The 15094-nt window shown below is 42.4% G+C and overlaps 1 protein-coding gene across 1 annotated transcript in view; it reads right to left on the reverse strand.

The window, feature by feature from the left end:
- Ctnnd2 (catenin delta 2) overlaps window positions 1-15094 on the reverse strand; it is a 623964-nt gene that overhangs the window by 83173 nt on the left and 525697 nt on the right. The window contains exons 15-16 of the mRNA XM_038323012.1: window positions 3238-3312; window positions 2155-2305 (exon numbers count right to left, since the gene is read on the reverse strand). Coding sequence (XP_038178940.1) covers window positions 2155-2305; window positions 3238-3312 — 226 coding nt within the window. The remainder of the gene's footprint in view (window positions 1-2154; window positions 2306-3237; window positions 3313-15094) is intronic.

A 15094-nucleotide genomic window follows, 5' to 3' on the forward strand; every position in this document is an offset into this window, starting at 1 on the left:
AATCAACTACTTCCAACTTAACCTCATTTAAAACAATGGCTGTAAAGTGGAAAAGTTGCATACAAGGGAGTGAAAATGAGCCCTATCTCCATCAATATATTAAAAACTAAGCTTGAAATATATTACATAGTTAAATGTGAAATTGCACGATGTTTTAAAGAAAGCGTATAGGGGAAAGCTGGTCTGATCATTAGTTTTTTTACAGATCTGACTCCAAAAGCTCAGCAAGAAAACTCAAAACACACATGCCATATTGCACTGAGCTGCCAAAGCCCTGCTAAGAATGTGAATGATTGACACCACCTGTGGGTGGAGATGAAATGTTTCAGAGCCCACACCCGACAAGGGGTTAATACTGAATCACACTCAAAATCAACACCAATGGCGAGTAAACAGCTCATTTCAAAACTGAGCAAAGGCTATGACTAGACATGTCTCAAAAGGAGACATACAGATGGCCAAGGCATAGTTGAGAACATTGTCAATATTACTGATCATTATGGAAATGAAAATTTAGCTGCAGTGAGACATCACCTCACACCTGTCAAGATAGCTTCTATAAATAAAAAATAAGTGTGAGAAGAGGGAACTTTTCTTCATGTCTTGATGGTGGGATTATAAATTAACACAGACATTATGGACAATGTTCTGGGAGCTACATTAAAAAAGAATAGAGTGACCGTATGATCCAGCAATTCAATTTCTGGGTACACATGCACAACCTTTTCATCAATGGCCAAGTGCATAAAGAGAGTGGGGAATCCAATAGATTGATCCTGAGACTTAAACTGAAAGGAAACAAGGACATTTGTGACTACATGGATGGAGCTGTAGGCCATCCATGGCAAGGGAAATATAAATGTAGAATAAAATGAATGAACCCTTAGACGCAAGAGCAGAATGTTGGTTACCGGAGGAGGCTGCCAGCTGGGAGACGTAGGTTGATATTGGTCAAAGGGTAAAATTAAAAGAAAATCCAGATTTTAAAAATTTTTATTTTTAATTACTGAGTAACATTTCAAGTGTTCTATTATAAATAAATATTGATTCCCGCATGATGGTTCAGGTCTATAACCCTAGCACTAGGGAGGCCAAGGTAAAGTGTTTATAACTTCGAGGCTAGCCTTGGCTATTCAACCCACCTAAAGGCAGCATGTGCTGTCTGTGGAGACCTTGGCAAAGCTTGTGAGGTACTATGTTAACTGTAACTTGATCTGACTATTCCACATTTTGTATGTGCTAATGCCATTCTGTGTTCTAATTATACAATTATAATTTATTAATGAATGATAAATCAACCCACAACCATTCCAAGAATCATTCACAAGACACATAAGCTCATACATTCCACGAATCTACATATAAGAATTGTCCAGGTCATGGATGAAGACAATGTTTTGGAATGAAGAGGTGGCAATTATATGGCATTGGAAAAACACCCAATGTCGTGGACTTGCACATTTTAAAATGGCTAAGTAGTTATGTAAATTTACACACAACTGAAAAAAATCGCAAGCTCACCAAGGACAGCCTTCTTTGCCCTTTCCCCCAAAGAACACTTCTAGGCATGCGATTCATTGATTTGTTTTGGTTCTTGTATAGAGTATCCCAAGGCTTCCTGTCTGTTTCACTCATTGGGAGAACTCTCTGGACCTAGATCAGGCCTGGAACTAATAGAAGAGGCACATAAAATATTACCTCTTTAATGCCCCCTTTAATAAAAGATCTCTGACATTTCTTAGGGGATATTATTTCATTTTAAGTAGGATGAAAATAGATAAGCAATACAGAAATAGGTACCCAAACATATAAATGGATGAGAACAGAGAGAGAGAGAGAGAAAAGGAGCAAGTACCCTATCAGGCTTCCTAATTTCACCAAGCAGGAGGCAAACAAACAGCACAGCAGAGCTTCGGAATATTGGGAGGACAGGATCAAACATGAAGCGCAGAGTTCACTTTCCATTTGCAAGGACTAGAAACCACATTTTCCTTTAGATTCTAAAGGATCAACCAACCAGTGCACTGATGGAAACAGGAGAGTGGGAAGCACACAAAGCTCCTAATAAACATATTTCCCACACACGCACACACTCTCAAGGGGCATTCAGCCCCACACACGCCTGTGCAAAAAACACTGAGTGAGAGAACGTACCGATGAGCTCCTTATTTCTGACATCCAAGGCCATGTTCCGGAGCGCCGTGGCCACTGCACACACTACACGGTCGTTGTCTATTCGGAGGAGCTCCACAAGGATGGGCAGGCCTTTCTCTTTCCGGACAGCGGCTCGGATATAGACAGACCACTGCCAAAAGAGGGAAGGCAAAGGAGATTAGAAACAGAGGTGAGAAGCCCTATAAAGCCGACAGCTCTGAGGGTCGCCAGGCGGCTGTTCTGTTAGCAGGAGCCAAAAAGGTTGACTTGCCATGACCTAGCTGCAGAACAGGCTGAGTAGGTTAGACATGCACTGGGAGGTTCCAGGGTCGCTCCATGGACCACAGTTCCTTTCTATGGTGGCAGTGTTTTCAGGACAGGGGGCCGAAAGCCACCTAGAGGATGTGCACGTGATGCTGTATGATGTGGAGGTTTGGGGTGGGCAGAGCCGACCCCACCGATATTAGAGAAATCAAGAAAGAACCACCACACACAGGAAGTGGTGTGGACTGCATACAGGTGGTCTTTGAAAAGAGCTCTGAGGTGGCCCATAGAGATCAACCGCCATGCATGCAAGGGAGGGGGCCTTGTTCACCAATGGAGGAGAAATAAGGAGAAAAGAGAGTATGGGACTGGGGAGAGGAAAATAGGACCTTGAGAAGCAAGAGTGAGAATGATAACACTTTGTGAAATAAGAACATTACGATAAAAATGTATTATTTCCAGGGCTATCATCCGATGTCCTATTTTTTAAAGACATGATTTGTTTTGGTTTGGGGCTGGTGCCCTTGTTGGGCAGATAAAGCCCCCGGCCTCAGTCATTTAACAAAGCAGGTAGCCTGAGCCTTGTAGACATGCACACATGTTTTGTACTGTTCCATAGTGTTCCAGAGACAGCTGTGAGGAAAGACTGACTGTCAGAGTTTGAAGGGTGGCAATTCCATTTATGATCTGGAAAAAATACATTCAGGAGAAAGGATTCGGATTTGGAGGGAACCAGTCCTTCCCTGCCCCTCCCCCCACCAGGCCCACTCCAGCCCCCCAATTCCCCATAGGGACAGGCACCCCAGAGCTGGCTCTCACCTGTGGCAGGCAGGGAGCCCCCTCTGGCAGTGAACGTAGGGCATACGCCATGCCTGCCACATCCTCAGCCCAGCCCTGCATGAAATATGAGATTAAAAAAAAAACAAACAACTTCATCCTGTCCTACGTTACATATCACATTCACATTCTTTTCAACACTATCATCTAGGAAGGCACGCTGCTTCTCTTCTCCCCTCTGTGCCTGTGGAGGAGGCACGCAGTAAACTCACCATGGCACCTCTCAGCCAATCCAAAGGCCCCACTGACAGAAGCCAGGGGAACAACATTCAGGAGCCCAATCGACAATGGAGAAACTCCAAGGTCTGGGAACCACTAAGCTAGATCGCGTTGTGTGGCTCTGACACCAGTTCCCAGAGGAGGGGTGCTCCTCTTGGCATCAAGTGCCCATTTCCACGTGTGCGTTTGCTCCTCACGTAGAAATAGCGCCTCCTCTAGACACACTGCTTTATCTGTCCGAGTGTCTAGCACCCAACCCAGAAACAGAAGCCTAAGCTTATGCAGCCGCTTATGGTTGGCCTCGTCTATAAAACTAAGGAGAGAACCTGGAGTTAAGACAATGGGATTCAGAGTTTGCATCAACAAGGAGGGATTTAGAAGTGTACATTAGTAATAAATAATACTGGGATACTTTTGTCCTGAAAGACCATTGCAAACAGTTCCTGGCACCCTAAGCACAGGCCTTAGAGATGGCTCCCTTTCCCCTACCAAGCTTTCCAGCTCCTATGCTGATGGGGAACTTCAGCCAATCACATTCTGTTTAGGGTGTGTCCCCCTGGGGCCACAGAAAACAAATAAAAACATTCAGGTGTGCTTGCTTCTCTCTCTTTGTTCCCTGCGCTCCTGGTGTTCATGGGATCTTTGGTCATATAAGTTTTCCCCTTTTTCCCAATTATTAAAAACTAAATTTTTTGTATTGAGCTGGTCTGGTTAATTATCGATCAACCACGCCCCTTCACTATGCTCTTGGTGTATACAGTTGAGGTCTCTTCCAATTCCCCAAAACACAGGAATATCTGCATTATCATTTTATCAACAGGGATATTTAAATGTAAAATATTAAATAACCTTATCACAAGAGATACCCTTGGCCCTGAATCTGTGTTTCCTTTGGCTGAAGATATCATGCTCTCCCTCTTTGCTGCTGTTGCTCCTCCTGACCATGTAATCTTCTACAATCAGCCTTCAAACTCTGGTTTACCCTTGACCTCCATCCTCTACACTGCCACATCTTTAACGTCCCTAAACGTGACAGCTATGACATTCATGGAAGGTCCAGTACTACACTCACTTCCCCTACGATGGATGGAAAGACAGCCTGGTAAGTGGAGAATGGAGAGAGTCTCTTTAACTCTGATGGGAACACGGGGGTAAACAAAGCAAAACTGAACCAAAAGGTGACCATGCAGACTTCCAGTGAGTTCCACATATCCACTTTGCGATATGAAAAGTGATAGCCTGGCAATGGATTTGGCACTCAAGTGGTCTAAGAACAGAACTTTCTTCTTTTGTTTTTGGAACTTTTTGCTTTTTTTTTTGGTGTGTGTGTGTATATGTGTGTGTGTGTGTGTGTGTGTGTGTTGTAGTGTGTGTGTACATGTGTGTGTTTGTGGGTGTCTTCTCATATCACCACAGTCTAAAGCCTGCCATCTTCATCATATTCAAAAGGTGCTGCAAGTCTGCATGAGTTTTTCTAGGCTTTCCAAGATAGGTGGTCGCAATGCTTTAAGTCCATCAGCCAGGGAGTGTGCTGGAAACCCATGAGTCAGCAGGAAGAAGTTAAAAGAACAGGGGGCATAAGGGAGATACAGATGCCTGGGAACTGTGGAACGCTTCACATGTGCAAGTAGTATAGAAGCAGGAGGCTCAGTGTTCCAGAAGAGAACGGAGCTGCTTCTCCTTAAGCGCAGTAGTGGCTTGAAAGGTGTATGTGCTGCCAGAAGCTTTAATCCGAAAGTATGGGTGTCAACGAAGTGGGTAGACAATGGAGAAAGGTGCACATAACCCATCCTGATTGGGGTAAGTTACCTGACCGAGCCCTGATGTTCTGTCAACAGATTGAAGGTAGTATGCACTGAGCTGGGCAGCAAGAAGGGGAGAGACAAACCAGGTGTGGCAAGGACACCGCTGAGAAGACTGACCCATGATCAAGATAAGATGCTCAGTGTTGTCACCAGCAGAGAAAGAGGGAAAGGCAAGATCAGGGAGAAGGAGAAGAGGAAGGAAGAACCCGAGGACTGAGCACAAAAGCAGAAACAGGACGCCAGATTCAAATTGTCCCTATGTGGTGATTTCCCAAAGATGGCTCAGAAGGGCAAGTTCCCTCAAAGCATTCTAGCTAACATCTAACAACACATTTGCAGGAGACATTCTGACATCTTGGTATGTTTGGACTCATTCCATCCTCAAGTCTGGGAAGCAGGCACCATCACCAGTCCTATTTTACCGGGGAGACTAGGGAAGTGCAGCATGATGGAGGTCGGGAGTACTCAACTTGGTCTTCAACCCATGAAGCACTATCTCTGAGTCAGTGTACTTGACATTCATTTTCCGTCGCACACTCAGAAGGACAGCGTCAGTGATGAACATCTTCATTTCAGTTTACAGAACTCCTCACGAGTTGATAAACTAATGCCATTTTCCATTTTATTATTTCTGGTTGCCAATAATCCATTTAACTTCCCTCTAAACTCCTGAGGTAAAGATAGTTAAGCACTATAAATTGGCCCACTCGACACTAGAATCTATTCTTGGGAGGAGCTGTCCTTATTCACTAGGGCTGACACAAAAGCCACATGTAAGTGGAATATCTTGTTTGTGTCAGAAAACGGTCACTTTTGTGTACATGGAATGAGACAGTACTTCAGAGAATAAACGTTGTGTTCTTTTTTCTCCTGGTCAGAATTGGGCCATTGTTCAGCTCCACAAGATGTTGTCAGAATGGGACAGAGAAGAAAAAGCAAATGGTTGTTTTTAAGGCCAGCACACCAGGTAAAAGCTTGGATAGATTGAAAGGGGATTAGAAGGAGCAGAAAACGTGTCCACTTTTCAGAGCCCACACAGAGTCTCCACACTGGTGTGGGGCGCATCATGGGAAGACGTCAGAGATGCAACAGTACTTTGTGAGCTCTCATCATGATGCTGGAGTGTCTAGGCACAAGCCGCTGATATGGGTCAGGGTGCAGTGTTACTTTTTCCCTCCTCCTCAACCAAGATGGCAGAATGGGGAGTCAACGAATGACTTCTCTTACTGAACTACAGAAGAGGCCAAAAACTAACTAGTGAAGTTCTCAGGACCATCCTGGAGGGATCCATGAAGAATGAATGGCTTCTTGACCCCAGTGTCACCAGGGTAGCCCTGAGGGCTTCAATGGGTTGAGTGTGGAGGAGAAAAGAGCCACAGATAAGAACTAGAGAGGCGTTCCTTGACTAGGAAGCAGGTGACACATAAGAATGGTTAGCATGGAGGAGATATAGCTGCATCCAAGGATGCTCAACAGTGAGACAAGGTTGAGAGAGTACAGCAAAGCAGAGGTGGTCCAGCCACCAACCCCCACACCATTATGTGCCCCAGACTGGAGGCACTGGAGGATAAGGCTGACTCCAGACAGAGAAACAAAATCAATGCAGGATCCAACCCCTACCCAACTACAGAGTTCCGCTCACAGAACCCAAGGCCAGCATCACCTCGAGGTTAGCAGAGGATGAGGGATGCCAACATGGGAAAGCTGCCCTTTGCTGAGTTTGCCTATAAGGGTTTAGATGGTTGCTTTACCACTTTTGCTGTTTTAGGCAAAATGAAGCTCAGAGATGAACCTAAAAAGAACTATCCAGAACAGTTATTTGTGTGTCTAATCAATTTCCTTACTCAGAGGAATTCAAAGATCAAGTAAAGTCAGTATTTTGTTTTAATTCTTTAAATATAAGCTGCCTAATTCAATTGTGGATTTCCTGGGACTTAATTTAAAAATATCAGCCAGAATAAAACATAAATGATGCTTATGATAACTCTAAAAATTATCACACATTAAAATGAAATAATTCCATTAAAGCTGATTTATACAGGTAAGAGGTAATTTCCCTAGGTTACTCCCCTCACCTTGAAATTCTTATACTGCACTAAATAACTGAAGACAGTGTTTTCCATTAAGAACAAAATAGTCTCTTTTGAAGCTGAACCCAAGAGTGCTAAAATTCTGAACTGATGAATTTTCTAGTCCTTACATTTTCTATTGCTTTAGTAGTACAGTCATTAGCTATTAAAAATCTTATGTTAAATGGCAGACATATCTCCATTGGAATTATTAAAGTAGACATTTTCGCACTTTATCTCTTGACATGGTAAAGAAATGTCCCATTTTAAAACCTAATGATTTCAGATAAAATTTAATACCCACCCCCATGCATGATAAGTCCCCAGTTTATTCATGGTTTCTGGGGATTGAAGTCAGGTTCTCATACTTGCAGGGCAAGTACCTTACGAACTCATTTCTCTCAGCCCATAATTTAATATTTCAGAAGTATTCTAGCATCTTCCGCTGTCGTAGGGCCTCAATGTACTTAATTCTTATCCCATAAAATGAAAAACACCTAACAACAACTTTAGTGTAAATTATGAGAGTCTAAAATTTGCTTCTGAATTTATTTATAATGCCATGTTATTTTCTTGGCAATCAAATTAGCATTATATTAGGGCATAACATATCTCACTGGCCAAATTATTTATTCAGTGTTACTTTGCTAAAAGTTTTATTACAAAAAGAATATATTAAATATTCAGAAAACACATGGTTTCTATTATATGGCTCATGCTACTACTATTGTTACTATTATTACTAATTGTCTGAGTTACTAAGCCTTTATAGTTGAGATATAACTGTGATTGGTGGCTACTAATGAATTCAGGGAGTAGTTGGGTAATGTCAGCACAAAGCCCTCCCCATGAGGGTTCCTCTACATTGACGGCATTCATGTGCTGCACTTTTTTTTTAAAAAAAGATTTATTTATTTATTATGTATACAACATTCTGCCTCGATGTATGCCCGCACGCCAGAGGAGGGTGCCAGATCTCAGTACAGATGGTTGTGAGCCACCATGTGGTTGCTGGGAATTGAACTCAGGACCTCCGGAAGAGCAGCCAGTGCTCTTAACCCCTGAGCCATCTCTCCAGCCTCCATGTGCTGCACTTTTAATTCAGTCATGTAATAAGATTATACACTGTTATCTTCAAAATTTCAATATTTAGTTTCAGAAATGAAATCTCTGGTCAAGGGCACTAGTAAAGAATTTCCTCGCTTGCAAAGCTATAATTTATAAACAGAGACACTGGCTAATGCGGCAGCAGACATTGTGTGCTTAAAGGGTAGGTTTTGCCTAACCCTGCCCATGCTTCTCACATGTAAGTCAGGGTACGGCAAAGACTGAGCTTTGTCACATGTATTTGCTGGAAACACTAATGTCCAGGCAATAGAAGGGTTTCCGGGAAGGAAAGGGATGTTGCTGTGTTTCCATGAAGAAGTAAAGAAGGTGAGGCTCAACTCACAGTGACCTAGGGAAAGCATTCATTAAGCTGAACAAATACCTATAACCCATCCTCAGCCATGGCGAAGAGCAGCAATTATCAATTACAACAACTTATCTTTACACACGAACCTTCTGAAGTTTTTTTTTTTTCTTTTTTTTTTTCTCTGAAACACTGTGTGTAGCTGCCATTTAGAAATGCCTTCCAGGGAATCTGATGCACCTGTTTCTGGCCAGCGGTCTTGCATGCATGAAACTAAGGCTGCCTCAGATCTCACCCCGAGCCACGAGTATTTCCCCCTGGAGAGCGCTGTGTAAACACATCCTCGAGGAGGGGAGACTGGCAGCACCCTGCCCTCGAACCAGCAGGGTGCAGTGGAGGTGGCAGGCTCCAAGGCTGAGCTGGCCACTATTTTTATTCAATATGAGACAAGGGAAGTAACTCAAATAGCTTACTTTTCCCTTATTTGATATCATGTCAAAAATCCCACTTAAGTTTACATTTGTAAATGTAGTTTCTCATGAAAACAGGGGACTGGTCTTCATATCTTTCTCATGGAGTCAGGAGAATTCCGCTTTGGAGATATTAAAACGTTTTTTCTTTTGATGACAGGGGTGGAGGAAATCTGTATTTTGTTATATGGAGCAGTCTGGAGAGGCCACAACGATGAGGCCTTTATTCTTGTAACCATAAAGTACAGTTTCTGTGGATACCGATGCAGCAGCAGCACTCACTCGCAATGACTTTCAACGAATACAATGCTTTGTTCCTCAGCATAAGGGGACTATATTAGTGAAAGCTTTTCCTTTTTTTCATGAAAGGAGATGACCTTATTCTTGAATCTAGATTTACAGGACCTTCCTACAATTCTTCTCCATTTTGGTGGGAGCAAAACCGAAAGCAAGTGTCCATTCCCCCAGCCCCCGGCGGACCCTAGACTATCAGCAGGGAACACAGCTGCCACTGGGGTTTGCACGGAGAATATTTCTTGCCGGGGACTGAATTTTGTTTTTCCTTGTTTCTTTCTGGTGGGTGTAACAAGGGGAGTAGTCTTGGAGTCACATGTTGAAGATGACAGAACCACTCTCAGCCTGCGTGAACTGCTTCCTGCTGCCCACTGACCTTCCCTCTGAGATCAGGAGAGGATAAATTCTGCCTTCTATCTCATCTGAGACTTTCTGTATTTGGGGGTCTGAACGCCATCGCAGCTGGCCTTCCTTTAAATAACAGACCACTTGTATTAGTCTGCTGAAGTCATTCGAAACCATCGGCTTCTATCCTGGAGTTTGAAGCAGCAATGCGGGGAGCGTGTGGCTCCTCCTTACTGCTTTCTTGTAAAAGTGACCCCAGGGTCACTCCCGGACCTGATATACTCTCATCACACCGTTGACAATGACCTTCCGAACTTTTTACTTACATCTTTACTACAGAGTAAAGGAGAGATAAAGTTACATTCATCTCTTTGCTTTAGTTGTCTTCAGTTTCTGGACTACAGTAGAAGATGGAAGTGTTTAATTGATGAAAGAAAGCGCCTGCCTGATTTTCAATACCAAGTCCTTGTTATGTAAGGCAGCACTATCTCCACGGAAGGGTCTATGCCTTAAAGATCTAAGACAGTACAATCACTGATGGGGCCAGAGATTTCCAACCATTTCCACAGGGGAAAAAAAAAAAAATCCAGGTCATAAGTGGTTATGTGCTCTTGTGGGAGTTTTTTTTTTTTTTTTTCTGTAGCAAACTAATCCTTTAATCCTGTAACCCTATCTGTGGAGCTAGGCCCACTGACTAGGATCTCATGAATAGATGCTTTTATTCAGGATGGGAAGATCAGAATATTGAGCTGCTTTGCCCAATACTCTAATCAATGCTATAGCAATCCAACTCAAGTTCTTATGCCCCGATTTCCCTCTGGCTTGACTACATGGGCGATTGACAGTGTCTGCTTTTGGCATAGTTCATGTCTCAGAAAAGACTCAGAAAGTAGCTTTACAACTTTTCTAAGTGAAGTTGTGTCTGCCTTTGTAAGACTTTCATTTCCTCAGCCACTGTTAGAAATGCCTTTTGCTGTCCATGGTGCTGACTGAGACCTGCTGATGAGAGCAGCTTCCCCCCACGCCCCCAAATCTTCACCCCAGAGGAATGGGGAGCCTTTCTTGTTAATGCTGAGTTTGAGTGAGCTGACTATAAAGTACTTGCTACAATTTAATCAGTTTCCTTGTGTTTGGGATTCTTTAAACTTCTTGGATTTGTGAGTCTATGATTTCCACTATGTTTGGAAAAATTTTAACTGTTCCTCCTGCCAATTTTTTTTTCTATTCTCTTGATCCTTCTCATGTCTTTTGGTTTGGGGAGGCCAATGATGTGTGCATTGGGCCAGCTGAGGTTTATGGATGCATCACTGTCCTGAAGTGTGCTAATTTTTTCTGTGTGATGTTTAATCTGGTATTTATTGCATCTCATGTATTTTTCATTCAAACATGATACTTTTAACTCAACATGTTTCATTTGGTTTTTCAAACACATGTCCTCTATCTCTAACTTTCTGAACATACATGAGGCCATCATAATTTTATCATGCTTGCTAATTTTAACATCTGTCAGTCCTGAGCTCGCTCGCTTGCTCTCTTTCTTTCTTTCTTTCTTTCTTTCTTTCTTTCTTTCTTTCTTTCTTTCTTTCTTTCTTTCTCTTTCTTTCTTTCTTTCTTTCTTTCTTCCTCCCTCCCTCCCCCCTCCCTCCCTCCCTCCCTCCCTCCCTCTCTCTCTCTCTCTCTCTCTCTCTTTCTTTCTTTCTTTCTTTCTTTCTTTCTTTCTTTCTTTCATTGACTACATTTTCTTTTTCATTTGTTGGCAGTGTAATTTCCAGATGAACAGCAGGCATCCCCAATTTTAGCTCATGGGATATTGAAAATTCCTGCATTCCCATAGAAGCTTTAAGGTTTTGTTTAGACTGCAATCAATAAACTTTGAAACTGTTGATAAATTTGGATCTTGTTTATAAGGTTCTATAGGAAAGAATGAAACACACCCAGTCCATGGCTAATATTCTTCACAATAAACAAGACTTTTCTGTGTGCTTTAGCCAATGGCCCGTGAATTGTTTTTCCCATATGACACCTGGAAACACATACTATGTCCATCTCACTTAGGAGCCAAGTTTTGCTCTTGTAATTTCAGGTGGCCTTTGGCAGGCTTAGGCGGTTTTCTCACAGGCAAGTGCTAAGAGTTCCCTGCAGAATGTTAGAGGGGACTTTCCTGAGTCAATTCAGAATCTTCAAAGTTTCATCCCGTGAACTCTACCTATTTTAATTTCAGGGATCACATTTTTTATTTCCTGTCCTCAAGTTCTCTGTCAAAACCCCAATGTTCTATTTCTTTTTATTAGTTTTCTTTAGAAGAAGGTAAATTTGGACCCTGTCACTCTGCCTGCCAATCTAGTTCAGGAGTTCTGTGACACTTACATCAGAGCTGGAGTGGGAGTCAGAATCTGTCCTGACAGTACAGACCCAGCATCGTTAGCAGCACGGGTCACCTCTGGAGCTGACGTCAATGTAGGTGGCATTTGCAATATGTTGCAGTTCATGACTCAGTTGAACTTCTTGGTTCACGTGGGGGAGAAGCTGCTGAGTCATGCATGACAAAGGCCAAGAGCTGGCCCTAGGCTTGGTTCTTCACCCTAGTCCTGTCTCCTGACATACTGTTTCTCATGCACTCCACGTGGGCAGAGCCTTCAGACAGCCTTTATGTTTATTCTGGGACAGTTTTTATTTTTATTTTCATCTATCAGGCATGATACTTCGAGTTCCATTTTTAAAATTCATTTTCTAAAACTCTTCTCTGCTTTTAAAATTTATGCTTCGGCTTGTGCCAAAAACTAGGGCAAAGATAACTCCCTGCACCTAAGATGCCAAACCACGAGTCTTGCTTTTTTTTGTGGCAGTCCTACTAATCTGCTCTGGTTCTCTAACACAGAAACTGCTAGACTAAGCTAAACTCACTGACCCTCTCAAGGTTGCCCTTCCTTTCTCTAAGGATAAGTACCAAACTTCCGAGTGATCTTACAACTAAAAAATTTCATTTGGGTCGTATGGCCAATGATTCTGTTTCTTTCTCCTTAATTTTACATTGTTATCTTGTCACTTAAGAAAATATATGATCTTATCTATGTGACTTTTATTCCACCTTATTTTAAACTATAAACCGCCTGATAATATTCCTAGAAAATATGCACATTTTAGCAGAAATAGGCTGAGGCCATTTACATGTTTACCTTCCTCGTCATCACACATCCAGCTCCACATTTCAAAGCCTGGGTTTTCGTAAGCCTCAATTACAACGGGAAGAATCTACAAACAGGAGCTGGAAGAGTTTCGCTCACACTTCGGAAATCTTCAAACTACCGGATCACTCATTTTAATACCTGGCTGCAAACAACTTCACTGTCTGTGAACAAGAAAAGTGCAACTAACGTCCACGCTGGTTCCGAGAGACATTCTTCACTTTGTTTCTGCCATAATTTCGTTATCTTTGTCGATGTTCATGAAGCACACGATGAACAGTTTAAAGTTTAGGAAGTGATAAGGGCCATTAGGAAGATCTAGTTTGCTAGTCAATTTGTCATCGCCAAAGAGTGATCACACTCTTCTCATAAACGGAAGTTACTGTGTCAGACAAGGAGGTCCATAAAGAGCTCTCTCCATGCAAAATTCTCCAGTTTTACCTCCTCATTTCTGCTTTGTTGGGTCATAAAATGTTAAGGACTACTAAGAAATGCCACTAAAATTTGACAGTTGCTATAAAAACACATTCTTAGAGGGCTCGCTTGCTGAGGGCAGTGCTGTGTGGAAGCCTCTGTGTGCCCTGCCATAGCCCTGGTTAATTATGCTTTTTAAAAACCATCTCTGCATTTGTGAGTGTGATGTATGTACATGTACATGGTTACATGCTTGTGTGAAGGTGCATGCAGAGGCCTGGAGTCAACACCACGTCTCCTCTCAGTCACTCTCCACCTTAGTTTTTGAGACAGAGATTTTCACTGTATCTAGGGCTCATCTGTATGGCTAGACCGGCTGGAAAGCAAGCTCCATGGAGCTTCTCCATCTCCCAGCACTTGGCATTGCAGTGGCTTTTTATGTGGATTCTAGAAATAGGGTCTTAGGCTTGTCGAGCAAGCGACAGTCATCTCCCTTGACCTGAGACTGACTCTGTCAAGTGAGGATTTTTCTGTTCAGTTTTTATATTAGACTTTCTTAATCTCTTTGATTATAATTATACATCATTGTTTGGTGTATCAATATTCTTCTTTAATATCCTCTAAGAACCCTCTATCTCCTTTCCCCTATAGAGTGAATGAAGTGTCTAGTAGGCGGTAGGAATGTGCATATTCTTGATTCCCGCACACACATGTGGGATCCAGTGAATAAGATCTCCGTATGTGTGCATATTTGTAAATGCACAGCAACATTACTCGGAAGCCTTCAACTCTGACACATTTGTGTGAAAGAGGACCAACACATTTGTCTAGAATTGTCAGGGAAGAAGTGTTTGCAGTAAGACTGACACCCTAAGAGTCAATATTCTACTTTGTACAACTGGGATAGGAATCTTTCTAAAATTCTACCTTTGCAATAGCCAACAACAACTAGACATCCTGATGACAGTGGTAGAAGCTAAGGCACAGAGAGTCTTGGAATGATTTCTGGCACTTTTCTTTCTTGTCTAACTTTTCCCTTTGCCATTGGGATGTTGCCATTGTGGTGCATCTCCTTGTTGCAAGTTTAAGACTTTGCATTTTCTAATTCATGTTCATGATTGAATACAGACTCGAAAAGTTCAATGGTCAGAGTCCTTAAACTTTATCCAGCTTTCTGTGATGGCGAGTTTATCTCTCTTAAGCACTTCTCTCTCCTGTTTACTAATCTTCACTTTAGTAACAGAAAATTTAGTAAATAAATGTCCTCTGGCCATGTGGGGATAGACACAGATCTGTGCTGCACTAATGTGCAGGTCCAAGGGCTGAGAGGAGCACGATGTGATTGGCTGAAGTCCCGGGGTCATGTCACACATCTTTCATTCCTTGCATTATATGATCCAAAGTAGGAAAGAATTTGAAAATATAAAAATAGCAAATGTTTTAAAACCCTATCATTTTCTCCTTCTAATTAAGGACTCAGGCATGTCTCATTAACTCTGCAAACTACCCTGGTTACCCTAAGACAGAGACTGGTAAGTAACACAAAATATCCCTCATTTCAGGCAGATGCTGTTGATCTAGGTTGCACTACTGGGCATTGCTGAGCCTAGGAGAGTGAAACAATCAT

This window comes from Arvicola amphibius, chromosome 3, assembly GCF_903992535.2.
Source record: "Arvicola amphibius chromosome 3, mArvAmp1.2, whole genome shotgun sequence".
NCBI classification, from domain to species: Eukaryota; Metazoa; Chordata; class Mammalia; order Rodentia; family Cricetidae; genus Arvicola; species Arvicola amphibius.